Raw genomic sequence first — 27,862 nt, forward strand, 5'->3', positions numbered from 1 at the left:
TCATCTGAAGCAATTTATATGTTCATGCATATACTGAAGACTGCTTTCAGTGCTTGTTAAAACAAACAGCAAAGATTGAGACATTTATTGTAAATAGGCTCTTATTTACAAGCAGAATGATGAAACAACTGTTCTCAAAGGGCAAACATCACATCATGTGAATAACTACAAGAAGTGGTACATGTTAAAATTCCCTTTTTCTTTACAAGCTTGCTTCTTAAATCCATTTAAGCACATACAATTAGAATTATTAATTTTTAAAGCGTATGCCAAATCCAAAGCAAAACAAGATCCTATTGCCATAATTTAACAAAAAGCTGAACTGTGTTGTCATGTATCTTGATTCAGCCACAATTATTTAGGTAATAGCCATGCAACATCTATAACTAGTTGCTCAACTGGTTATATATAAGCAGAATTTAGGTTTCCACTAATTATGTTTAAACAGTATTTGGACTTCCAGGAAACTTCATTCAGTTTCTGCAATGTCTTTCTCTTCATCTGAAAAATGTGGAACAGATTTCTTTGCTACAACGTTGTCCAGCCTTTGTCCTTGAAGATACGGATTTACATTCTGAAAATACATTTATAAAGTTATTTGTAACTGGAAATAATCTAGAGAAATATCCTACAGTGATCACTATGCCTTATGGGCCTTGCTCTTGAATAAGAGTAATTAAAATTAAACCTGGAAGTATTCACCCTCAACTTTAATTCAGAAAAATGGAGATTAATACCCATTCAGTACGCTGGCTGGCCTCAATTTGCTCCCTTTTCTGAGACAGAAATAAAACAACTAAAGAGCTGGCACTAGATATGAAAAAGAGCACTCTGAGTGACATGATACTCTTAGGTCACTGAGAAGACATGGTACTTCCAGATGGAAGAACTCTACCAATCCTACCAATCATAAGTTATTGTGTAGCAATTTCATTTCTTTTTCCTTCAGAATTTTTTTGCTGCAAGAAAAAAGATGGAAGAAATGGTAAGACAATATGGGAGAACTACAACTACAAGTTTATTACATTTTCTACATGAAGCTGTTAATCAGCTGTAATCTATTTTTGGTTCTGTTTCTGAATTGAGATGCAAGCCCTTTCCAAAGGCTGTTTCCTTTCATGATTCTCTACTGCATAACCTCTAGTTGGCAGTGTAGTATAGTGGCACAGTGCAATTACACAACTAAGGAAAGTGCTTTCCTTTGCTTTCACATATGACATATTTTCTCTGTTCTTTAAAAAAAAAAGCCCCTCACTGAAAGTGATTGTAGATGAGAAGTAAAATTGGAAGGTTACAACTTCATCTAAAAACCCCATAAACAACCATGAGGAGGGATGAGAAATGCCTCGTGTAGAAAAGCCTGATGACACCTGTATCCACATACACTCCATGAATAAGGCAGGGTGGTAGCATCATAAACACTCATCTAAAACCACCTGGTTTTTATGTGAACAGAAACATGTTAGCAGCAAGGAATGGCTTTGCTTCTCCATTCAGGAAACTGTTGCTAACTGAGAAATAACGACTGATTTCTGCATAATTGTACTGCCAGCACAAATGACACATGAGGTTAGTGGGTTTTGAGTTAGGGTTAGGGCTAGGGTTTTGAGTGTGGCTGAACCCTGAAGATCTAGCAGAGCACAGGTACAGAGAATTTTGATTTATTACTATTTGTTACTTGAAAAAAATAAACTACAACATTCAAATCAAATATCTGCATATGCTAAACAGGTATTTACAATGCTTGTTAGTCTTCATTACAGTCAGAACCAATTTGTTGGTTATAGATTACATATTTGAATTTGTATATTGTTTGTTGTCCTGCAGCAGACTAGCATAAGAATTGCTATCAGAGAAGTGATAAAGTTTCCTGTGAGCACAAAGAAGACTTTTACTGCATCTCTACACAATCTACTGCTCTGCCTTTGCCTCCCTTTCTTCCAGACAGCTTCTGCTGGGATATGTGATTCTGTCACACCCTGCATAGGTTGAATACGGACTATTTAATCATGGATGGTGATAAAAGTCATAAAAATTACATGACATCTAAGGGACACAACACTGAACCATACAAATACTTTGGGCTCCTTTTAGAGTGGCTAGTTCTTATTCTTCTACACTCTAAAAGTAAGCCTTTGTTTGGGAGAGGGAGAGGCAAGGGTGAAGTATATTTCCAGTTTTAATGCAAAAACCATGTGCATTGGCTTAGCTAATAGAATTATGCAAAATGCTGGCTTAGAACAAACTGCAAAAGCTGTGTTGCTTATCACCAGTATTTTCTTGAAACAAGGACTATGTCTAAATGTTAAGATAGATGTAATAGTCATAGCTATTTCAACAATCTGATTTTACTTTGCATTCTTGCCTGAACCTACACTAAGGCACTAAAATGGAAACAAGTTGTGTTCTGAAAATTACCCGTTTCTTTCTTTTTGGTCCACCTTTCATTTTCTCAAAGAGTAAATTCTTATTCTGAAAAGGAGAAAAATACAAAGTATGGATCAAATTGTATAGCTCTACTTTTCAAGCAAGACTTTGTGCCATTTAAATATTAGCATATGAATATTTTGGAAAGCAGTTTGGGAGAGAATGTTATGTTGTTGGAAAGATTAACCACAAGAAAACATTTGAATTACTGCAGCTATTAATAAAATAGTTCTCTATTCTTCAGGGATACTCAGTGTCATCAACTATTATAAAGGAAAGGAATATATGATGAGTCTAACTTGCATGATGGTTTTAATCTTAACAGTCTCAGTGAGGGAAGAGTCAGAGTGGAAAAAGAGTGGCGTGGCAGAGAACACATTTGGCATGCATCAGGTCCCTGGTTCAGTCTTTGGCTAAAGGGATTTCAAGGACCAAGGACAGGAGAGTCCTCTGCCTGAGACCTTGGAGTGGAGTAGACAGTACAGAACAGAACAATAATCTTGACTTAGTACAGGGCAGCCATTTAAATTTCAAGAAAGACCAGAGCCCTCATTCAGAGGCAAAGCTGTCTTTTATCCTATGAAGAGTTGTTCCTCAAAGGTTTTGACTTTTTGGACTGTACTCTGCTGTATCTCCCCATCAGCTGAACAGACATTCCTGCCCTTGTAGCCCCCCTCCAAGCTGTTCTGGAAAGTTGTGGAACTTTAGCATCAGATTTAGAGATATGTGAGGAGCTGTACCAAGAAGGAAAAGAAGTGGGAGACTGAGGCATAAACTGAAGCCTTTTTAAGGGATGCAGGATGTTGCCCATAATGTCTGCATACTTTTTAAAATGTTCTTTAAGAGTTCTTATCTCAGTTGTTTTTCTTGCTGCTTTTGATATTTTAATCGAATTGTTAAGCATTCTCTGAGTAAAGAAATCCTGCTCACAGTTTCATCCTTCATGAAAAAGGAGTCTAACTTGCTTTCAAAAATAAAAAACCTCGGCTAGTTTTAATAGATTAAATTTTTTGAAAACTGTTAGGATTGTCTTGACAGAATCGTTCTACAAAAAGCAAAAAAACAATACAATGCCTATGATCATCACTCGTATGAGTGTTTTTCCACATATTGCTATATTTCATAGATGTAGTGAGCCTCAAATATGGTCAGGAATGTCAAACACATGCTCAACAGATTTTGTTTCAATTGGGATTATACTGTGGGACCAGGAAAAAAAAGTTAAGAAAAAGAGATTAGGCTAAAAGCTATACTTTAAAAAGCAGAATGTTCTGTGCATTTTATCTAAACAACTGATCCAACAGTTACAATATCAAAAGAAGCAGTGAACAACAAAACAGTCACTTCTGAATGAAACCTTGATTTGTGAGAACTAAATGATTTAGAGAGCTAAAGTGATTTGTACCAGACATTATCCATTTGGTACTTCTCATATTAATTTAAATCCCAAGTTCACAAGACATAGCTTTTGCCTGACCTCAACTATTTCATCTCAGCTGTGCCAAAGAGACAAGGAAACGGAGATGAAGTTCGCCAAGAAGAGACGTTCTTGGCTACAGTAATTTGTGCAAGTTCAACTGGGGAAAATTTCAATTTAACATGCAAAGAGACAACAGAAGTGTATGTTATTTCCTCTAGGAAGCATTGTGTCATCTGTGGTTTCCCTAAACATATTGCTTTACCTGAATTTTCTTTACAAGACAGACTTTTCTGCTTTCTTTTAAATTGAAAAGATGCATTGCAGTTAAAGTTAGAAGTTGCATCTTGTAAAGAAAGAAAGACTCAGTTCAACTGCTTTGACTCAACAAGGATCATATTTTGTTTTGTCTGTCTTCAAATATTTTAAGACCATAACTAATGTTTAAATATAATAGTCAGCAGAGTGCAGATAAGGTAATGAAATCTGATATAAGATATTTCTCCTGAAATAAGGATAAATGTGAAAATACAGCATGCATGCCTCGTAAGTTCCCACAAGTAGAGAACTTGGCCTTCTTATGCTGAATATCTCTTGTTCCTATCAGTACTGAATAAGAATTAAGAACATTTTAATCATCATAGGGTTGGATTGTATTGGGAATTTTACTTCTTGAGGTTCAAGGCAGAAGCACACAAGTGACAGGAAATGTTTGAAGAAGGCATGCGGATATGTAAAGGATACCTACATTGCCAAGTATAGTGATAAAGGTAGAGAAAGGTGGGCATAAGTTAAATCGGGTTCGATAGGTAGCCCTCTAGGTGATTTCTTATTTTCAATTGTTTAATAATAGCAACAACAAAATGATTTCCCCTTCCCCTACCCTTAATTATTTGGTGAAATGAGGAAAACTTGGCATAAACATTTTTGTGTGGAAGAAATGAGTTCCGTTCATCTCTGGTACTCAAAGTACTCGAATCCACTTGCTTCTTACATAACTTTTATGCCATTTAATGCAACTTTGTTTCAGTTTAAGAACAACAGATGTTGTATTAACAGATGTGAATTAACAGTAGACATTGTTTACTTGAACTTTCAGAAGGTGTTGGAAAAGGTCCCATACAGCAGACTCCTAGGCAAACTTGGTAGACGCAGGATAGAAGGAAACATCATCTTACAGATTAGCAACCAGTTGATGAAAAGAGAACTGACAGCAGGACTAAATGGACAAATCACTCCCCTGCGAGCATCTATAGTGGGACTAATGCTACAGAAGTTTTTCAAATAAATAATCAGTAATAAGGTGGCCAAGTCTGCTAATAATGCCAAATTATTTAGGGAAGTTAGAACAAAAAGGAATAATGAAGAGTACCAAAAGGATCTCTCTAGACTAAAAGAACGAGTGCTAAAATAGGAAATGCAGTTCAGTATAAGCAAATGTAAAATGATAATATACATTGGGACAAAAATCCATGTATATACTGATGAGGGCTGCTGGTGAGTGAGCAGGGGAGGAACCTTGGGGTTATGGTGGATGGCTCAATGGAATGGCAATCTAGTGTACGACTGCTGTTAAAAAAAGACAAATTCTACTTTGAGGATCATTGAAAAATATTTCAAAAACTAAACTGTCTATATCATAATGCCCTTCCACAATACTATGGTGTGATCATGTGCGGAATTCTGCATACAGTTGGGATTACCACACTTCAAAAAAGATAATGTAAACCTGAAAAAAGGTTAAGAACAAAAAATCATCCAGGGCATGGAGCAACTGCCTTAACAGGAGAAATTACAATATGCAGGGAAATACTGTAGATTAGAAAATATTTTAGTTCAGAAGTGGGGATATGACAGAGGTATATAAAATGATTCATGGTATGGAAAAAAAATAGATAAGACTTCTGCCCTAGCACTAGAACCTGGGCCCATTCCATGCAGCTGATTGGTGGAAGATTCCGGAGATAGAATGAAGTTCTTCACAGTTCACATAGTTAAATGATGGAATTCACTAGCACCAGCTGTAGAGGACCTGGCCTAGTTTCAAAGGGATTTACACAAATTCATGGAGCTATTCACAGTTTTGAGTCATGATGAACAGGTACTACCACAATATCACAGTTTACAAGTCTCTCAGTGCCAGTTGCTGGGGAACACAAGTGTGAGGGTGCTACTATGCTAATGTCCTGGTTGTGGGTTTCTCATGGGCATCTGGTTTGCCTCTGTGGGAACAGACTGAAGCACCAAATAAGACTTTGAACTGATCTGGCATGGCTCTTTTGCCTGTAACCAAATGCATGATGTACAGGTGTTGCAATCATAAAGCAATGCTTGTTGGCGTTTTCCAGGAATTTGACTGGGAACTTTCAAGTGCCTCACATAAAAGCATTGATTTCCCAAAAAGTGGAATACCTGACTCCATAAGGAAGCCAGGCTGGGGAATGAATTGTATCATCCTCCAACAGCACCAAAAAAACCAGACTGAAATTCTTACATATGCAGTAGGCAGTGATAAATTAGTGCTGGCCAGCAACTCTTGGAAACTTGGCAAGGAATATTAGAATTCCGGAAGGCAGGAGTATTAAGTCTTGTGGACCTTGATTCTAGTTGCTTATGCCCAAAGGTGGTAGAACGATGACATGCTCAGATGTGGTCTGGGCCTGAGGGGAAGTTGTCAAAGGGCACCTTTTGAGCAAACAGCAATCCATGTTTTAAAAAATAAGAATAAAAAGCAGGGAGCTTTAACTTTTATGGTCATGTGGCTAGGCTCAAAGACACCACATTCAAAGATTTCCAGCTTTCGTATCTTTAGTAGCTTTTGCATCCACCATTATGAGCTTTTGGCAGCATGAAACATTTGTTTAATTTATTCAGAGATTTTAATTTAAAATTAGAATGTCTTAACGTTCTGTCATGGCATTTAGTGCTATTTTTTATCAACAACTGGTCAAAGGTTTGAGTCTGAGAACTTTGGGCTTAATTTTAAAACTGCTATAAGGACAGGGCAGACAAAAATTGGTCTCCCTCTCCTGCTGCCCCCACTCTCTTTTTACTCCTATTTTCTGGCAACAGTGGAAAGTACTGCTTCCAGCAGCTACCATTTTGTTTTGCTCACAATGGCCTTCCTGTTAATGCAAAGTTATAATCACATAGACTGGGATCACATGACATACATTCTGGGTTGCCATGTTAGGAAAGATGGAGATGCTGCTGGTATACCACCCACATTGCTACCCAATAGCTTCTCTGCCTGGGTGTCCTGGAATTGAAGGTACATCTCCACCATTGCATCCTCTCTGTGTCATTCAGTGGAGCCTTTCTGGGTAGGATATAGGGCCTTTTCAAATCTGGCCTGGGAAAGATGCAGTATACCCCTAGGTAGCATGCTGTAACATTGCAAGCTACTCCGATACCCAAAAGAACACTTCCTTGCACACAGCACGGCCTCACTGCTATAATCATAATCAGAGGCGCTCCTTGTTTGCACCATCTGGCAGATATCAATCTGGTGACAACCAGGAAAAAGATATTTTCTGTAGTGGCACCCAATTTGCAGAAATACCTTTGCATGGAAATATGAGGCACATATTAAAGAGTTTAAAAATGCCTTGGTGTTTGATGATTTGTGATGCCTGTCATTCTTAGTTCTAATTGAAGACCATTGGCTATATTTTAGGTTTCTTATATTTATATTGTATAGTTCTAGTATAACTTTTGTTGTTGTATATCATCTGGATATATTTCTTTGCATTTTAAGTGGTATAAAATATTTTAAATAAAAGAAATAAATTTCCAGACCCAAATTGAAAAGCCCAAATCTTTTACCTGAAAATGTGTCTTCCTCCCTTTCCACATACTAAAACCTAAAGTCCTTCTTCTTCAGCCAACTGAGGCCAGTGGTCACCAAAGCAGGGGTCTTTTGAAAGTGGCACCCAAGTCATGGAGAAGTGTATCTAGAGAGGTTTTCCTGATGGCATCCTTGTGGTCTTTCACCTACCATCTGGAGAACCTTCTGTTCATCTAGAACTTTAAAATAGTTCAAGTAGTCTGAGCCTCTGGTCTTAATCTGCACATTAATTCAGGGGACATGTGTGTTATTTTTTCATTTTCATTATTTTAGGTTGTTTTAAGTTTATAATCTTATATTTTATTTTGTACTTAATTTGCTTGCCTGTTTGCTTGCTTGTTTATTGTAAACCTCCGAGGGTACAGTCATGATGCCCATAACCCTCCAAATCTGAAGGAAGGCAAGGTTGCCTTCGTACTCCTGCCATCCTGCATAAGATTTAGACGGCTGTCTTTGGCCATCCTTTTGGCTACTCGTGAAAAGGGTAGGCTGAGGCACTGCCAGGACCCATCAGTCATGCAACCTTGTAGCTGTAGTTGAGTCGGAAAGAACAATACTTAATGGTGCAGCATAAAATTTCTGTTAAGTAAATGAACAATGAAATTTGTAATGAAGTTCTCCATAGAGGTATCAAAGTGGAGAACACAAAATATTATGGCTTCGAAACAACAATGATTATTGCAATAAATTATCCAGTACACAATTATTCAAAAGTAACAATAATGATGCAATCAAGGTTAACCCACTGATTTCAGTGAGAATGACACACGTGTCTAGAACTATCCCACTGAATCCAAGAGGACCGATTTTGGCTGGGTCTTGCTTTCTGTTCTCAGGAATACATCTGGGAATATATAGATGTACATACTTGAAAATTCTCAAAATAATATTACAAAAGCAAATCACTTAAGAACATAAACACATAAGAAAAGCCATGCTGGATCAAAGGTCCATTTAGTCCAGCACTACATAAACACAGTGACAAACCAGCTGCCCGCTGCCATAAACAGTTCATTTGAGTACAATATCTGCTTTGTTCATCTGTTTGGTCATCAAAGACAATTTATTAAGAATTTCCAGCACTTGGGATTTTTGGCTTGACTGGCTCAAAGTTTACTTGCTGGGCATTGTAGGACTTTCTTTTGTCTAAATATTCATAGGTTTATGCTGTAATGCTATAAAAATGAATCAACTGCAATTGCTCTATCGTTGTCTTGCAACTGCAGCAAGGATAAGCATTACCAACCCAATTTATTATTTTATTTATTTAAAACATTTCTATGCTGCCCCCATCACAACAAAGCCTCGGGGCGGCTCACAAAGGATACCAATGCATTTATCCGTACATGAACACTGATAGCTTTCAGGCTGTGATAAGCAAAACACAATGCCTTATGACAGCCTTAAAATGCAGCCTCTTTATTCTACAGTCACAAATTATGAACTAGCATTGCTACTTTTTTGATACACACATACGTTTTTATGTTTTTGCACATACAAAGGGTACCATAGATTAATGACCTGCAGTGTAGCCTGGAAATCCATAAGATGCTTGGCGATATGGCATAGTGCATTGTGAACAGGGCTTGTCTATTTTTCTTAGCAACAAGTTTCTCCAGGAGAAGGCTTATTAAAGTTTATGGGCATTTCCATAATAGTTCTAGTAGTACCAGTTTAGTAATTATTTTGAGATTTAGAAAATAAACGAGATTTACACACCCATTTGCCCATGCTGGGGTAGTCATGTTCTGGATCAAAAAGGTGCTGATGAAGTTGGTATTCTTTGCTAAACTGTGCTGTATCTGGTGTGTTTTCAAGGCATCCATCATCAACTGCAAAGACATTTTGGGAAACCTGAGCTGACATATTGATGTCTTGTAAAATATATATTAAAACTAATCAAGATATAGGCAATACATTTTATTATAAAGAGATGAGAATTTAAAAATACATTTTTCCTTGAAAACTTCAATCTTGGTAAAGCTTAACAATTTCTAAAGTTTCTTGTAATATAACATAAAATTAATTTTGTTACTAGTTTCTTCCTGCAGAATCATAGATTTATGTATATGTAGAATAAACTGCAGTTCATATATTAACTTACTATTGCATATTTATATTTTTACTGATACATGTACACAGTTCTTGGTTATGCATTGTGCAGTTGGTTGCAGTCTAAAGTGTGTATTCCATGTTTTTTCCAGAGCAAGTTGACTGTACCACGCACACATGGATAAAAGCATTCATTCATATGTGGAAAAATGCAAGTCATCCAGTCTTGTAGAATAGTTCAACATGTTGGTATCAGATCATTGGTCCACTTCCATCCAGAAAACCAGGAATTGTCATTAACTAAATATGTGCCCAACAGTGGAAAGTCTGTGTGTTGACTGAGAGCTCATGTTGTGGAGAACAAAAATGAGACTCTTCTCATATTTGGTAACCAAACTGTAATTGCTTTGGAGTCCTGCAGAGAACATTCATTAGGTATTGATTATTCATTGGGTTGGTTGTTGGAATTGCAGAACAAATACAACACAAAGTTTGAATACAAATGGATCTGCAATACATTCACATCCATTTGGGCAACTGAATCTATTGCCATCATAAAGCTTCTTTTCCTCATCCTTCCCACTCTAATTCCTTGTGTCTTTTAAATTGTAAGTCTAAGGGTGAGAACTATCTTATGATCTTCTTAAACTGCTCTGGGAGCCCGTGGGCAGGGGCAGGGGGGAGAGAGACCAGGGTAGAAGCACTATAAATAAGCAAGCAAGCAAGCAAGCAAGCAAGCAAGCAAGCAGCTTACTAACCCCCACTGCCTACCCTTTTCTCTGACTGCCAGGATAGCCCCAGCTTTGCTAAGCAAACAGATGTAATTTGTTCAGTACAAACTTTCCTTTATGAATCTCTGTATCAACAATTTTTAATAAATTAATCTAATATTTGTTTAATTAACTGCATCTGCCACATCGTAATTCCCAAGCCAATTCCATGTTTTGGGGAACAGTTGGCTCATGGTGTTTAACTCTGGCAACCTCACAGGTGCTAGGGAACAAGTTTACCAGCCTCTATGATCACTACTTCAGGAAATGGCTGAGGGTGCTACAGTCAAACAGCAGGGGCACTGCTGGCACATGTTTGGGTGCTCAAGTGTCTCAATCTAGTCACTGTATTGTGCTGTGGAAACAACTAAAGTAGGCTTGTCTTTTAATAAGCTGGTCCTACAAACCTCACTGAGGAAATTCTATAATAGGCTGCACATTCAGTACACCTGGTCCCTGTGGTAAGAACAAGTTTCAGGCCTGAGACTGTCTTTAAGTCAAATGTGTATGCAAGTCAGCAAACATATATAAAAAGCATATACAACACTTAAGGAAGACTTCCATAGACTCTAAAACATCTTAAACACAATACAGCATTTTAGTAATGATAATAATGCATTAATAATCAAGTAACTACAGGTACTGAAGAGAAAGAGAATCTGTATGCATGTGTGTAGATATACAGTACTGCTCTTAAAACAGTTTAGTTAGAAAGACAAAAACATACTAAAAAGGTTAACACTTTTGAGCTAACGTTAAGCCTAACATTAACTAGATGATGATGGAGATGGGACTGGTGTTGGAGAGGATGGACCTGCTTTGATTGTGCTGCCGACGAGATGGGGTTACTACTGGAGTCACTTTCTTGAAGGAGGCATCAAGGGTTGTGTGTACAACAAAGAGCATGAAAAAGTACTGTAGTTCCACTGTTGCCACAGAACTAGTTCCGACTTTACAGCTTGCCCTTTTCCCCCTCCAACTCCTCTCCTACCTTTCTCTCCTTGCTGCCCGCAGGTGCCCGCTTGCTACTCAAAGACAAGGCAGGACTTCAAGACTTGCTTATTCATAAATAGGGGTTGTTCTTAACTCAAACATTTGTAACTGGAGGACCGGATGTGTATTTTTACAGTCTTTACATGAGCAAAGAATAGAGTTTAGATTTAAATTTCTGAAGACTGCTTTGATTCAATCCTAGTGAGATATGAGGTTCTACTAGGAATGTATCCATGAAATAGAGTAGCTTTGCTCAGATAGTAGCAGTTTCTAAGGAATGTTATCAATTTTCATATCAAGATGAATCATCTTAGTTGAACAAGCACCATTTTTTGGTGGTAGTTTTAAATTAAGGCAAAAGAATGCATGTGGGCAGGAGGGAAGGTCAGAAATCTCTTTCTTTACATAGAACAATCCTGCTGGATATATGATTTCAATTTTTACATTTTATGTGCTAACAGAGTGTATATATAGGGATAAATAAAACAAGAGGAAAAGTACATCTGAAGAAAAAAACAAATTCAAATCTATTTAAAGAATGATACAAGTTGTGAAACAAAAAGAAAATCTACATGCTATTTCTAAGGAAAAAGTTACACAATAGTTGTTTATTATTACACACACCACAAGGCGTGGTTTTCAAACCACATGAATATGCAAGTCTTTGGGAAATGTTCACTGAAAGTACCAATAGTGTTGTTTCCTTCATCTCATAACTGGGACATCTGCAAGAATGGAACTAATTGGGAATGAAACTAAATATGTAAATGTATGCTTACTTACCTCTGGGTAAACATACAGAAGCTCAGGCTACCTAATCTACTATTTAAACTATTTAGTTTGAAGCACTGTTGTCCTGTTCTTAAGCACTTACATTCAGGTAGGTGTGCATAGGATTGTAAAAACTAGAAGTTTGATGTGAGAACTGCCAAAAGAAAAGACCTTGTGGAGTTTCACATATCTTTTTAAAATGACTTAGTTTAAAACTGACAAACCATAATTTGGTTTTAGTCTAACCTATCCCATGCCATTTTACTTAGGGTCATCTTGGCTGGCACCTTTGATGGCTTAAATAATGTAATTCTAGTCACTAGATGGTCTTACTAAGCCAAAGTGCACATAATTTCAATAATTGCACATTCTTCCTATATTTATACTTGCTTCATTTCCATTTTCTTACTCTGCTGTTTCCTTGTATCTATTTTTCAGATTGGAAGCTTACAAGGTATCAAACCTGTTTCTTAATGTTGATGATAATTAATAATAGTAAAAATGTGTGTGATCTTTGATGTCGGAACAATAGCACCAACTTTTCTAACATTTATACTGCATTTCTGTCCAAGAAGAAATTGAATTGAGCAACTAGTCCATGCCTTTGTTGAACTCAGATAGGGCACCAAAACATGTCCCCCTGTTTGTGCTAGGGCTAGTCATTTGGTTTAACAAAGTGTTTTGGGAATAATCCAAATCTTACATAACGCAGTTAGATTATGAATTGGAGTAATGCAATATATAATCTCAGCTTCTACACCTCCTTTTCTGTGTAACTGATATCTCAAGAAAGTATTGGCCATGTACATAACTGAACACAGTACTAAGAAACGGAATCTTCTTCATGATTCCTTATTATTCCCTTGCCCCTACATGTCCCTCTCCTCTGTTCATTAGTTTCCAGTGCATATATACATTAGTTAACCCTCTGTCAAAAATAGCCAAAATTTTAAAGGTACAGACTTTGCATGTTTAGATGGAAAACATCCCAAAACTCCTAGTATTCACCATGCTGGCTGGGCAAAGCAGGTAGAAAGACCCTGACTCTTATAATCAGAAGAAACTTTGCAAATGAAACATACTTTAATGTTGCATAACTATGTTTATAATATACTGTGATCAGGAAATTTGAACTATTTAATGTATAATTTAGTTTTTTAAAACCTGTAATTGTTCATGCAGATTTATACCAATTTCATTCCAACTGTTGCACAAAATAATTCAGAAATTAACAGGTACAAGTATTTTCAGAATTCAGCACTAAACCATGTAGTAAGTCCATGCAGCTTACCTGTTTTTCCAATTGGGCAAGGATTTGGAGGATCTGGGTATCCCTGGTCTTCACTGAAATCTTTAGGTATATTGTCACCTGTCAACTCAGCTACAATATTTGGGATATTTCCATAAGGCCCCAAATGCTGCAGACCTTCATGTGCACCACCTAATGAAGAGAAAATTATGCACACAAACTTTTTAATAATGTAATAAAGATTTCCCATAGATTTGATAAGACCTCTAAATCAAGGACCATGTTTATTTCCCTACTATCAGGAGAGCCAAATTAATGGCTCTGTGACTGGACAGAAATCTCTTGCTGTTCCTTCTCACTGTCATTGCACATTCACTTCTAAGGCCATAACCTGGTGTATATGTTGTAAGCCACTCATGCCTGTTAACCATGGATTGTCCATAATGGAGTGGAAACCAGGCCAACAGTTTAGCCATTTTATTGCTATGCTTGAAACAGGTCATTTGAAGAAGTACATTAAAGTTGTCCACAAATATTCCATGATCAGCAAAGGCAGAGCATCAGTGACTAAACTCTTAAAATGTGGTCATTTAAAACCGCATCAACAGAAGTCTTAAGAGACTTCTTGCAGAGTGAGTAAGTTTTTCTGGCAAGGATCCACGCTGAGCACTTTTCAACCCATCTTAGGATCATAACCTAATGCCCCGTCCTATGAAACAAGGAGGTGTTTACTTTAGGCTTAGTGAATCACAACTGTTTCAGCACCAGAAAGAAATGTTTTTCTGATGTCATAGACTATCCAAGAATACTGGGATAGCAGCATCAATCAGGTTTGGAATGCCAGGAACAAATACCATGTTTGATCTGGCGCATAGTTATACATTAAATTATTGCACCACACAGAGAGTAGGCAGGATGGAAACAGTTTTCCCACAAAGTATCATAAGTGCAAATAAACCACTGTGAAGCCATCAGTGCAGTCCCACAAAACCAGTTAAGATCTGGTAGAAACTGTCAGTAGGAATGGTAGAAAAGATTTGCTCCCACTCACCCTTGGTGAGTGCAAACCACTCTGCCCTTTGTTATAACAACTACAGAACACGATTAGTTTCAGGCTGTCAGTGACTCGCCTGGAACATTTGGTCACTTTTGTTATTTAACAAACAGGAACATAAATATGGCTTTATGCCCCAGATTTAGACTGCTTTTCTCCTTTCCAAGGTGTGATCCTGTCACTTCCAATGGCAGGCGCCCGTAAGTCTCCACACTCAGATGCTTCTGAGCACCTAGTGCAAGGTACAAGTCAGAGTGGTGGCACTTTCTGTCTCTGCCTCACCTTGCACCTTGTATGTTCTCTAGTCAGCTGTTTTTGGATTTAGAACCAGGAAAGGGGAGATAAGAAGGCTGCAATGCTGATCAGAATCTGCAACCCCAGCTCCCCCCTCCTCCCGCCCTTCCCCCTCTAAGGGCCAGGGTTGATCTTGCAGGGGGAGCAGCCATCATTGTTTCTTCCACAGTGGCTGTGAGAGGTTGGAGGCTTGGCCTTTGGACTCCCGGTTCTGTGATTCTTCAGAGTAGGACTCTGAAGAATCCTGTGCCCTCCCAGAATGAACATTTTGCACTGCAACATGGTTGACATACTTTTCCATAGTATACATTTTCATCCAAGTGACATGATTTTTCACTCTGCAGGGAGGCAAAGTTAAGCATACCATTTTAAAATACTATTCAGTGTGCAGCTTTGCAAAAATTATATATTTGCATTAGAAATTATATAAATCCAACCACAGGAAAGAGTCCAGATGTTTTAAGACTAATGGTAATTGTGCAAAGCATCTTGTTTTTGTGTCTTTTACATGGAAACTTAATTAAGTGAAGGGTGTACATAAGTACAGTCATATGGCTAAAAAGTCCATATGAAAAAATAGCATTAAGCAGAAGTTAACCACTTTAAATTTGGCATCCAAGATTCTGTATTTCCCTTATGCACAGCAATTCAACTCTTACCTGAAAGATAGTATCCAGTACTCCTGCTAGCTGTGTCAGTTAAATGGAACTTCTATACTGAAAATAAATAATTTTGTGCCATGACTTAGGATATCAAAGTGGTATCTAACTGGTCATTGTAATGCTAGACTATATAGTCTACCAATTTTACAAAGCAATTTGACCTGTTATGTTCAGATATGCAACACATTCCCAATTATTTAAATTCACTGAGTTTCTTTATGGATCCCATGCCAAGGTGGATTCTGTGTAAACAGCACTCCTATTTATCTAAAAATAGTGGAGGTGGCCAGATTGAAGTAATTCACTTTTTATCTTTGATGGGATAATGAGAAGCAGCCCAAAGTAGCATACCAGTAGTTCAACAGATCAGATAGCAACAAGAACTTCTTTATTCTGGAATGAATAATCTAGCATTAACCACCAAAGATTGTATACAAGGTGTGCAAACATTCAGAATTCTCCTTGGATGTCACTCACTCCACATTAAATCACATACCATCCTAAAAATCCTAGATTTAGAGGGAATAAACTTTCAAACAGATATGGGGACAAATTAAATCAGTCTACACAGGTAATACAGTAAATTGGCACAGTTCCTCCAAGCAGGTTGGTTTGAGCAGCTGGTTGGTTTTGGTTGTATCCTGATTATTTAACACCTTTTTGCTGTTATGTGTCTATAATGGAAGAAGAGGGCTGCAGAAAATGCTCCATTTTATATCCTTTGGCATTGGGTCCTGAGAAACAAAAGTTTCTAGCACTAACACCATCTCTTTAACAAAGGTAAAACCAGGACTTTCAAATGCATGTTTGCTTCTTTGAAACCCAAAAGCCAAGATTTAATTGTTCTGTGTTTCATTCCCCAAAGTATTTGGGTGGCCATATTTTCCACTTAGTAGTACAGAAGAAGTTCTTCAGAAACCATCAAGTCAACACTTGTACACTGCACAGACTCCTTTACACCAGAGCTCTGCCCACTATGCAAAAAGGCATCTCACAGTCTCCATATATAGTCTATTATTTATTTTGTGTATATAGTTACGTTTTCGAGTGCTTGCCAACATTTCTCTGGACTACATACAAAGCAATTTTTTATACCAAGGCACATTATTGTTTCCTTCAGTTCAAAATTCCTCCACCCACCCCAACTCTTTTGTTTCTCCAAAGCCAATAACTGTCTGATTTTAATGCCTTATTTTTGCACTTTGAGTGATTTTATAGTGTTTGCAAATCATATTCCTTATAAACCTTCATGAACTGTTTACCCAGTAAAGGAGCAGAGTGGCAGAAACAAAGTGCTGACTGCTTTATTGCAGACAGTAATTCAAACACACCATTAATTCTGGCATTGTACTTTCAATGTTAGGTTTACTAGGCAGTGCAGCTCCAGAATCAAAATAATGCAGTATAAACATGATACATGGTCAACCACAGACATTAATAGAAGACCGCCCTCTTGGTGACATTGAAAACAGTGGCTGAAAAAGAATAGAAAGGGAGGAGTGGTGCAAGGAAGGAAAGAACACGCTAATATATAATTATCACCTGCCCAGGGAGCATTTCGGCTCATCCATAGCTTCTTAAGCCAGTCCAAACCTATGCGTATGGCCAAACAGTGTACAGAAACTGTGGCTAAAGGTCTCTAGTAATACCTGAGCAACATCCAGCAGCCTCTTTTGCTTTTATGTTTACTTGATCTCTGGGATCACAATTCATATTAAGAGTTTATTTTCATCCCCTTCCTCTTCCCAGAACTGGGATCTTCACACACATAGAGAGAAACCTGTCCTAAAACACACACAGTTGATGGGACTCCCCTCCAAAGATGAGCAGGATTAATATATAATGTTGATATTCATGACAATCACAAAATCCCTGATATACTGATACAAAAACTCAGAAATTATATATCATATAGATGGCTGGTGACATTCCTCAAGCAAATTATTTTAGTTTTTTTAGTAATCTTAAGGATTAACAGAGTAATTTTAACTGATATTTGGATACAAAATATGTAGTTTGCCAAGGTACTATCTGCATCAAACATGTCTCCTTAGGTGCTTCAGTTACAACCTGAAAGGGCCAAATTTTATCTTCTGCTTCATTATACCAAGAAAGTATTCTTGCCAGCAAGCATTTTAGACTAGACAAGTCATTCATGGAAGAAAGCTTAAGAACTATCAAGCACCATTTTGGTGGCAAAAAACAAAACAAAACAAAACACAAACAAATAAAAACCTAAAAAAGAACAACAGGCAACGGAGAATAAATCCCCATTGGTGAAGAAGTGGTAGTTACTGGAATCTGTCTGGCATTCTTGTTGTCTAATTTTTAAGAGTCTGTAGGCAGAATGCATCAGATCTTAACTTTTATTTTCATTTGGAGACTTGGCCAACATATTGGAACCATTGTGTCCTACACAAAATACTGTATATGTGAACACTTAATTTTGATTTGAGATGTTGTTTAGATGTAATTAGCTGCTGAATTTATCTCTGTCTTATTTTACATTCCTAAACCAAAACAAAGCCAAACAAACAAACAAAAAAGTCATGCCTTTCAGGCTAAAAGCTTAAGCCGTTTACTTTGTAACAGTCCCTTTGCTGATTAAAAGCTGCAGCAGAACAGGACGGAACACTATGACAATAGGATTGATATATGCAAGTGGCAGGACTGGTTGGCCCTTTTCCCAGCTGTTTAGCTGATCATCACCAGTGCAAAATTATTTGAAAGGCTTTAGTGCACTGCATAAGCCAGTTAAGGTAACTCCAAATTTCTTCTCTGGTTCCTTGTTGGCACTCTGAAGTTAGGGCAGATGAGATTGGACTCCAAAAGGTTCCAAATCCAGTCAAAGTGAATGAGGTTTTGCAAGAGATTGCATCTTTTGTAGCCAAGTTCTAGTTTAGATTACTGTATTAAGGGCACAAACATACACAAGTTTAGACAGAGGCCTTTTTTCTGTATAAGCTTGCCTTTAAAAAGGTCTTGTTTCTGTATAAACTTGCATAGGATTGAGCTTTAAGAATACAGCCCTAAACATACTTACTTGGGAGTAACTCACATTTAGTTTACTGTGGCTTACTTTGGAGTAGACATGTGCTATGAAAATAAGTTAGTTTTAAAAATATTTATACTTACTTTCAAGTGGCCTGTCCATTCATATTGACACCAATACAGCAGTTTGAATGAGAAATACAGGAAGGCTTGTAGTGGTTACTGGTATACTTAACTGTTTTGTTCGTTTAAGGAATTATAGCAAATCTTCAAAGGAAATAAAGTCAGCAGCAAATAAATTGTTGTTAACATAGAGCTTTGATTTGTAATCCTAACATCTTGGACTTTGTTCCATTACACTCTGGCGAAGTGCATTTGGCTTCTGCTTAGCTATTAACTACAGTGCACCATCTGCTGACTAAAAGGTATAAATACTGTCCTAAGTGGAGTCCTACAATTTATATCCAGCACTCAACAGCCACCTAATGTCTGTGCAAGGAATAGCAAAGCATCTATCACGCTGAATGCTATTTTAGTGGCAAAGTTTTTGCCCATGGCAGAGTTTCATGAACATGTTTAGGTCCTTTTCAGAGTGTCAGGGTTAACGAAAAGCCAGTGTAACATACTAAGCATTCCTCTAGGGTGCTCAATTTTGCCCAGGGCTCTTGGAGTTCAAGCCCTGATTCCACTGTGACATTCACTGGGTGACTGTGCATGCCCCGCCCCCAACCAGACAGGTTTATGGTACAGATGATAATGGAGTAATCCATATACTTCATCTTAATGTTTTCACTGTAAAGAATGGTGATGAACAACAAAGTATAAATAAAGATAGTTGTTATTGTTGTTGCTATTATTATTATTATTTTTATTATTATTATTATTATTACATTTCTATGCCGTCCCTTGCCAAAGCCTCGGGGCGGCTTACAACACAATAAAATACATTGAAATACAATAGCACATAGCTATTCATTCTGTAATAACTTCAAACTGCAAAAGTTTAAATGAAGCTCTAGGGCATGTCTCAGACTAGCTGTGACTGGAATTCCATTCACAGGATGTACCTGTTGTGGAAGACAATATTTGCCAATTTGCCCTTTCTCCTGCAGCCCCTTATACCTCTGAATACTTCTCTGTATCTTGGGCCTTTTATGAACAGAAGGAACCCTTCTATTTGCAGAAGAGCAATACTGAATCCAACTCATTGTTCTATATTCTGTTTTGACTTGTCGGGAAGGCTATTTGCTATATTTATGTAGTGCAGAGAAAATTGATACAGAGGAACTTTTTCTCACTTTTTCATAATACAAGAACTGGATGCCACCCAATGAAAGTGTTTCAGTACAAAAGAAAATACTGTTTTTCCACACAACACATAATTTTGGCATTCTCTGTCACAACATGGAACTGCAAATAGTTGGTGCGCCATCTGCTCTGAAGAGATGGGAGGGCAGCATGGAGGTCCTCATGGACACTGTCCCTTAAGGTCCACCTAGCCTTGCCAGATTCAGCTGATTTGTCAGATACAGCCTATCCTATGGATGGGTGGCCTTACTATACTGATCTGTGCTCTCATAACCTCCAGGATGGATTTATTCTAACAATTATATATAGGACTACCCTTGAAGCTCATTTGTAAACTTGATTTAGTCAGTATTTAGCTGCTTAAATTTTGATTTGTGGAGGTAAAGCCATATTACACTAGTAATACTTGTAATAGTATTACTTGTAAATATTACACTAGTAATATTTGATACAGTGCATCCTACCATATCCACCAGCATGTGCATTAAGGCCATTAGAAGACACCATCCTCCACCCACAATGAAAATTTATCAATTACAAAAAACGCATCCTCTGTATTGGTGTCCCAACTATAGAATGCCCTCTTGTGGGACGCATGCCTGACACCAATACTGCATTCTTTTTGGTGCCAGGCTGAAACCATTTTATTTGTCCAAACATTAAAAATTAAATCAAAACTTATATTTCTTTTAAGCCAGTAAAACTGTTTTTATGCCTCTCCATTTTATTGTATTGAAGTTTGTTCTTATTGTACCAAATGCTTAATCTTTATACAGTATATATCACTGTGAAATCCTTAGGATAAAGATGCTGTTCATAATTTTTAAAAATAAAATAAATGATATGTCAGTAAATAAACACAGTTCAGATTAGATACAAGGATGGGAGGCAAGAACAGCTCTTCAAAATTGATAGAGGGCAGGAGGCATTTATTTATTTGATCTGCACATCACCCAACTGGCAAACAGCAGCTGACTGTTGAATAGTACTATCCATTTTCTTTCCACAATTTCCACCCACCCACTCAATTTATAACACATTCTCCCCCTGACCTATCATTTCCCTCCCCATATAATTAAAATGATAATCATCTCCCCTGTGTGCACTCCCATTTTAGCCACTACAAAAATTGAGCAGGTCACTATAATGTGGGCAACTATCTCATAAAGTTGAACATTTTGTTTGTGTATCACCTTCCAGGTAATAGGTCAGATTATGCAATATAGACTAGAAGATAATACTAACTCTCTGCCATGATATAATTGGGGTGGGGGTGGGGAATGAAATAAAGTTTATGTTAAAGCAATAGATGATGAATGTGGTTGCTGTGATGCAATGAATTATTCTCATATTACATACTAATAAATATCTCAGTAGAAAGTATTGCACAGTTACAGAAGCCGAGCTTTCTCTGTCTCTGCCAGAAGGGCCACAGATTACTAGCATAACACATGTGTTAGGCAACTTGAGGCCTTCCAGATGTTTTGGCCTACAGTTCCCACCAGCCCTAACATGGCCAATGGTGAGGGCTGATGGAAGTTGTAGTTCAAAACATCTGGATGCCCCCAAGTTGCCCACCCGATAAAAGTATGAATGTCATGCTTCCTTCCCAGTATGATACTCTAGAGCAGTGGTCCACAAACTTCTGGGCTGCCTCCCCCTTTTCTCTTGGGCAACAATCCTAGTGCCCCCATGCCTCTTTCTATTACATGCACTAGGGTTTTCATACCTTGGATATTAATGCAGATAAATGCACCTGCAATGGGATAAGTGCACCTACAATCACTTGTTTTGTTTTTAATAAACTGCTAGATAACATACTACCAAATAGCCAAGGTTATGCAGTGTCATCTCTATGCATGTTGCATCTCAGTGCAACTTCTATACAAAAAGAGAACTGCAGCACACTTACCAAGGAACCTGCAGTGCTGTCTTATGTACCTCTACTTAGTATGTAATTCGTTTTGTTTCCAGGGAAGTGTGCATAGCACTTCTTCCTTACTCTCTAAAAATGTATTTAGAGCTTAGCTTGAACCAGTATTTGCATATCAAAGTACACTAAGTTTATAAGAAAATCCATCAAATAGATAATTTTATTTTCTGTTACTGGTTTTTCATTTGATTTAAATCCATAGCCAAAGCACAGTGATGCACAAAAACTTGCTGTTTAAAAATCTTATAATGATAACTCTAATGGTGATAAGAATTCAAAGTGATACATAATTCACCTTCAATGTTCTGTGGGCCTACTAGATTCATTGCTTGGTGTGCAGGATATTCAACTCTGGGTCTCGCAATGCCAAGTTGCTCCATAACCCCATGTAGAAGTCTCTGGATATCAGCTTCAGAAACTCTGTCTGGGCTCCTGGGACTGTGACTGAACGTCAAAGCTAGTCTAAAGGCCAGCAGAAGTAACAAGCTGCTGCAAAGCAAAGTTGAAGTCATGGCGGTGTCAATCGGTATTCTTCAACCTGTGCCAAAATAATAATGAAGTAAATTAATAAGGATGCAAAATGTCATATGCTCCTGCACACCCCCCTCAAAGGCAGAGCTGAAACTGTGAGAAAAAACATGTGATTTATGTGTGGCATCTCCTGGGATCTGGACTGCTCTGGTGTCCAGGACCAGGACCAGGACCACCAGCATATTAGCAGGAATGGTCCCAGTCTACTGAGGAGTGCCAGATGGAGGTCTTGAGGTGCAGGGGAGAGCTATATAAAAGCAAGCTTTCCCCTCAGTAATGTACACCTTGTCTGATTGGTCCTTCTGAGTATCCTGCCTTGAGTTGCCTCCACAATGTGGGTTTGTCTGCTAGCTGAGGTTCAGCTCCTGCATCCTGCCTGGTCCTTGCTGCATTTGGTTTGTTGTCTCCTGTATCTTGCTGTATATCTTGCCTTGCTGTGTGGCTTATCTCAAGTGCCTGCATCAACTGATGCTTGCTGCGTATCCTGCCTTGCTGTGTCACCTGCCCTGTTATCCTGTTCAAAGTACCTGGACCTCTTTGTGTCCCCCTAGTTATCTCCCCTTGGCTAGTTCCTGACCATGTCCTTATTCTGCCCTGATGCATACTTCTGCTTCCAGACCCTGGTCTGTACTATGGCTCTGATTTAGACTTGCCATTAAACCTTGCTTTTAGACTCTGTCTTGCCTGAAATTCTGTTTCCTTGGCCCTGGAGCCTCTGTTGCTCTTGTCCATGGCTGCTCATGTCCTAGCCCTGGACCCTGACATAATCCCAGCTAAGAATGTGCAGAGGTGGGGTACTGTAACTTACCTTACAGGGCTATCTAATGATCCCAACTAAATGATCCATGTAATCCCCCCTAAATACTTGAAAGTCAAGTGTTATGTAATTAAATAAATACTTTCCTTTAGGAGAAATCACGTGGCTGCATATAGATTTTCAAGTGTGACCATTACATCCATCTGTTCCACTGCGTATGTGTACTGAGAAAACTGACCACCACTCATATAAACATATAGGCATATGTGTTTGGACAACACAGCAAGCCATCCCTGGCTTATAGGCCACCACAATTTATCATGTTATATGAACCCATTCACTGGGCAGGCTTGGATGATACTTTAAGCCCAGGGGACACTGTGGGAGCACGGAGGGGAGCAATTCCACTTCCTTCACATCAGCAGAAGCAAAGGAGCAGGGAAGCTGGGGTGGGAGGACAGGGGATGACCGGCCAGGCTCCTCCCAGAGAGACCTAGCTGAATGGACTGGCCTCGCCTGCAGCTATTACTCAGCTCCCTTGGCTGTGGACAGGGATAAGAAAGGGCATGTTCAGCTGCATCCCCCTGGGAGGAAGCCACGGTAGCCCAACAAGCAGGCCTCTGCCCTCAACTGGTGCAGTGCCTTGTAGGCCCCACACACACCAGGGGATATGGCGGTGAACTATTGTCTGACATGCACCTTTCCCCAAGTCCTGAGTGGGACTTGAAAAGACAGTGCTGGGCTGGCACCAATGGCACCACTGCCTGCCCTGCGTAGCTCCTCCTTGGAAGAAGTAGGTGTAAAAGGTGGGCAAGGGGATTAGTGGGCATTGGGCTAGCTGGTGTGGGAGATACTTGTGCTCACTGCCCCTAGATGGGGGTGCAAGAGCTGATGACTCTGCCAGGCAATGGGGAAGGGAGGAGATCCCCCCCCCCGGTTCTTTCCTCTCCACAGCAGTGGGAAACTGGTCAGGGGTGCTACCCACTCTTAAGGAAGGCAATCAGAGAGGCTCATTTTGTACACTGCCACAGTAGCAGAGGGGATCCGGCTGACTGGCCCTGCATCTGCTCAAGTGCCTTCTTTCTCTGCCACATGCCACCTCCTTAGGCTCTGACTTGCGAGGAATGATCAAAGATGACCATGCAGTATGCAGGTTGGGCACTTTATTTTATTTCTATATCACTCAACAGCTAAAGCTCTCTGGGTGGTTTGCAACAAGCTTTATTGGCATCATCAGCTGAAGCCGCTTGGCCAAGAAGCTCTGCAGTCTTTTAGCTTAACTGTGGCTTAGCATATCATCTGGGTTCAGTGAGCCACTAAGGCATGGTGGGTTTATTAAACCCAAAAACAACCCACTCTGCCTTAGCATGTTCCCTGAACCCAGTAAGGCCTTATTTTGCCTTATAACCAACCCTGAGTAGCCGCTACCTTTTCTAGGATTTGTACGTATTTTCTGCTTGCCGTATCATCCAAACTCAGAAGATGTAACACACAGTAGGGCAAGCCAAACTGTGACAGAGCTGCTTGGCAGGAATGGCAAAAAGGGGCTGTTGCTCTGGTCAAGAGGCTTTGGGTGTGCCCCAGTAACAGCATCCATGAAGTGCCCAAGGAACACTTTGGGAGAGCTGTCGGATGCTTCTTGTGCTGCTGTAAGCACCAGTTGAACGGGTTGGTCTATCCCTGCACCGCTGTGGTCATGTGTTCTGCTCAGCCTACTCTGCAGTAGGCTCAGCCCTGCAACCACTGTGCCAAGCATGGGGGTGTGCATTCAGCTAGGCCTCTTCTAGAGTAGGTTTAGAGGGCATGGCTCATTCCATCACTGCCCAGTATGCTAGCCGCCTGGCAGCACCAGGCTGGGCAAGGACTGAGTATGTTCTGCTAGGCCACCCTTACAGCATGGTATGCTGCATGCTGTACCTTGTGGCCAGGCCTTCTGGCTGGGTGTGGTGACAGGTAGTCCCACTGTGGAGTGGGATGGCGGGGAAGCATTGTACAATTTATGCCCTTCCTGGAGTAGCTGAAAGGGAGAAGGAGGCACCCTACCTGTAATGTGTCTGACTGCTACACTGTGTAGCTCCTATGCAGCGTGCCTTACTGTGTTGTACAAAACCTCCCATAAACTAAGAAGAACACATAGAAAGCTGGTTTTGAAGTCCTGCAGATAATCTGGCCTACCAGCTCTAGTAAGCATACCAATGGTGAGGTATGCTGCAAGTGGCAGGCCAAAACATCTGGAGGGGCATAATCAAATGTTGCTAACCCTTCCATAGCAGGATCCACTCTGCACTGTGGGATTGCATCATGGTGGAAACATTTATGCAAGCCTCGAAGATTAGATCATGCGACAATTTGACAAGAACAAGATGAAGTAATACTAGTAGGAATAATTTTATGGAAAAGAAATAGCCAAATCTTAAAAAAAAGACTTAGAAACTGAAACTCAGTAGTCTAACCATTGCATTGTGCAGGTGTTCTTCCTCTAGCTACCAGGATTTCAAATTGGGTCCCTGTTCTGAGCTTAAAAGCCCCCTTTCAACACTTCAGTTCCTTTTGACTAATCATGCAATGAAATTCTGCAATGTCATGGCTTTGATTTGGAAAACCCTGAAAAGAAGATTATGTTTATATAATCTTGCATGTATTGTTTATTTTATTCAGGAGATGGACAATCTGTCAGGTGACTGTACGTCATAAACACCAGACATCTCCCCCACTTTCCACTGGAGCACAAAATCTGTTTGTTCCCATCAGATAAGTTTTTCCAAATGGCTTTAGAGATTAAGCAAATAGACTCCAACAAATCACCAGTTGCTTTCCTCCTAAGGTTAATAGAATGCTACTTCTGAGTTCCCTTTTATATATCCCCACCAAATTATATGCACATTTTATTCAGTTCAGTGAGCTTTCTAGCATGTTCCTATAAATTTCTTGCTGGAGAAGACTCCTGTGAGTCCCTTCGACTGCAAGGCGATCAAACCAGTCAGTCCTAGAGGAGATCAACCCTGTCTGCTCTTTAGAAGGCCAGATACTGAAGATGAAACACAAATACTTTGGCCACCTAATGAGAAGGAAGGACTCCCTGGAGAAGAGCCTAATGCTGGGAACAATAGATGGCAAAAGAAGAAGGGGGCAGCAGAGAATGAGGTGGCTAGATGGAGTCACTCAAGCAGTTGGTGTGAGCTTAAGTGGACTCCGGGGGATGGTGGAGGACAGGAAGGCCTGGAGGAATGTTGTCCATAGGGTTGCGATGGGTCGGCCACAACTTCACGACTAACAACAACATAAATTTCTGCTCAGAAGCCAGAATCACCAAGTTCAATGCACGTAAATGTACCCCAAATCGAAGCAGAAACCTCATTTTCTCTCAGTGCACTCTGGGAGAACCTGACATACTAGGGACTGCACATGCGGACTGCACATGCGTCTTCATCATCGTCATCGTCATCATAAAGAAAATTGGAAGAATACATTAACATGAATGGCCAGCTAAGGTGCATGCTTCCAAAAAGGGTTTGCAGGCGTTAACAGCATAAATAATTTTTTACTCCCTCTTCTTTTTCCATTCCCCCTAAATTGGCAAAAATATATTAACAACAATAACTTCATCAAGAATATGGTAACAGAGAAGCTAAAAAGGCGGTCGTGCTGTGGAATTGCTTTTGTACCTGGCTCCTCCCTGCGTTAGACATGGGGTCAGAATAGAAAAACCCCACAGATCTCCATGCCAGCAACGTCCCCGTCTTGCTATTAAAAAAAAGAAACGCGCTCTCAATAATAAAACTGAAAGAGTGCGGGGGATGCGCCGTCTTTATTCTATTAAATTCTTCGGGGGGAGAGAGAAAAGCGAGGGGGAAAAACCAAGCCGAGGCCTTTGCTTAATATGAATAATGAAAATGATCATTTTTATATGCCTATTTTTGCCAGCCATAGCACCCTCCCTCCATCGCCGCAGCAGCTGCCGTTTCATTCTCGGCCCTCCATTGCGCGCGCCCCGCCTCCATTTTTCCCAATAAAGACCTTTCCCGCGCTCTAGACTACCTCCTCGCTCCTCTGAGGCTCCTCGCTCTTTTGGCTTTCCCTCCTCGCTCAGCCTCGATGGCGGGTACGCTTGTGCTTCTCCTCCGTGCAGCTCGGGAAGATGAGCGCTGCTGCCGCTGCTGCCGATGCCGCGCACTCGCCGCTGTGTGGCGCAGGCAGCGCGACGGCCTGGAGCGTCACTTGCTTGCCCGAACGCGGGGCACGCCGTCAGCGCGATGACGGGGCCTTGCTGCGGGAGCAGCGCCTCGCCCCGCCTTTCTCTTCCCGTGGCAGGTGCGCGAGTGGTTGCCAGGATCCCCGGAGGGAGACGCAAGCCCCGCCAGATGGGCTTTCCGCTTCCCATTGCGCAGGCTGGGCTAGAGATCTGGAGGCCACGGTCTCCAAGCGGGGAGCGAGCATGAGCTGATCTGCCTTTAATTCACTCCCGACCTTTTGAATATAGAGAAGTTCAGTCTTAGTAAGCGGCTTTTTCTGGAGGGTCGGGAGAGAAGGGGGAGGATGGAATATTTGCGACCCCGACTAAGACCCCCCTCCCGCTGTCCATTTTCTCCCCAGTCATGAATTACTCGCAGTGGTGCTCCTTCATGAAGGGGCTTGTGTAGCACAATGAAGCTATGAGCTGTGGCCGTGCAGGGCCACCCAAGACGGACAGGTCATAGCAGAGAGCTGTGACAAAAGGTGATCCACTGGAGAAGGAAATGGCGACCCACTCTAGTATCTTTGCCATGAAAACCCCAAGGACAGTACCAAAAGGCAAAAAGATACGAC

At 39.9% G+C, this 27,862-nt stretch overlaps 1 protein-coding gene across 1 annotated transcript; it reads right to left on the minus strand.

The window, feature by feature from the left end:
• Nucleotides 1–27,199, minus strand: SCG5 (secretogranin V). Its single transcript, XM_044437091.1, has 6 exons — nt 27,095–27,199; nt 22,064–22,306; nt 13,569–13,718; nt 9,411–9,523; nt 2,419–2,472; nt 1–574 (listed from the first exon to the last, which is right to left on the minus strand). The coding sequence occupies exons 2-6, from the start codon at nt 22,278–22,280 to the stop codon at nt 470–472; spliced, it is 639 nt and encodes a 212-aa protein (XP_044293026.1). The 5' UTR covers nt 22,281–22,306; nt 27,095–27,199; the 3' UTR covers nt 1–469.
• Nucleotides 27,200–27,862: the final 663 nt, after the last annotated feature.

Source organism: Varanus komodoensis, unplaced genomic scaffold (genome assembly GCF_004798865.1).
Source record: "Varanus komodoensis strain SLA01 unplaced genomic scaffold, ASM479886v1 scaffold3, whole genome shotgun sequence".
Lineage (NCBI taxonomy): Eukaryota > Metazoa > Chordata > Lepidosauria > Squamata > Varanidae > Varanus > Varanus komodoensis.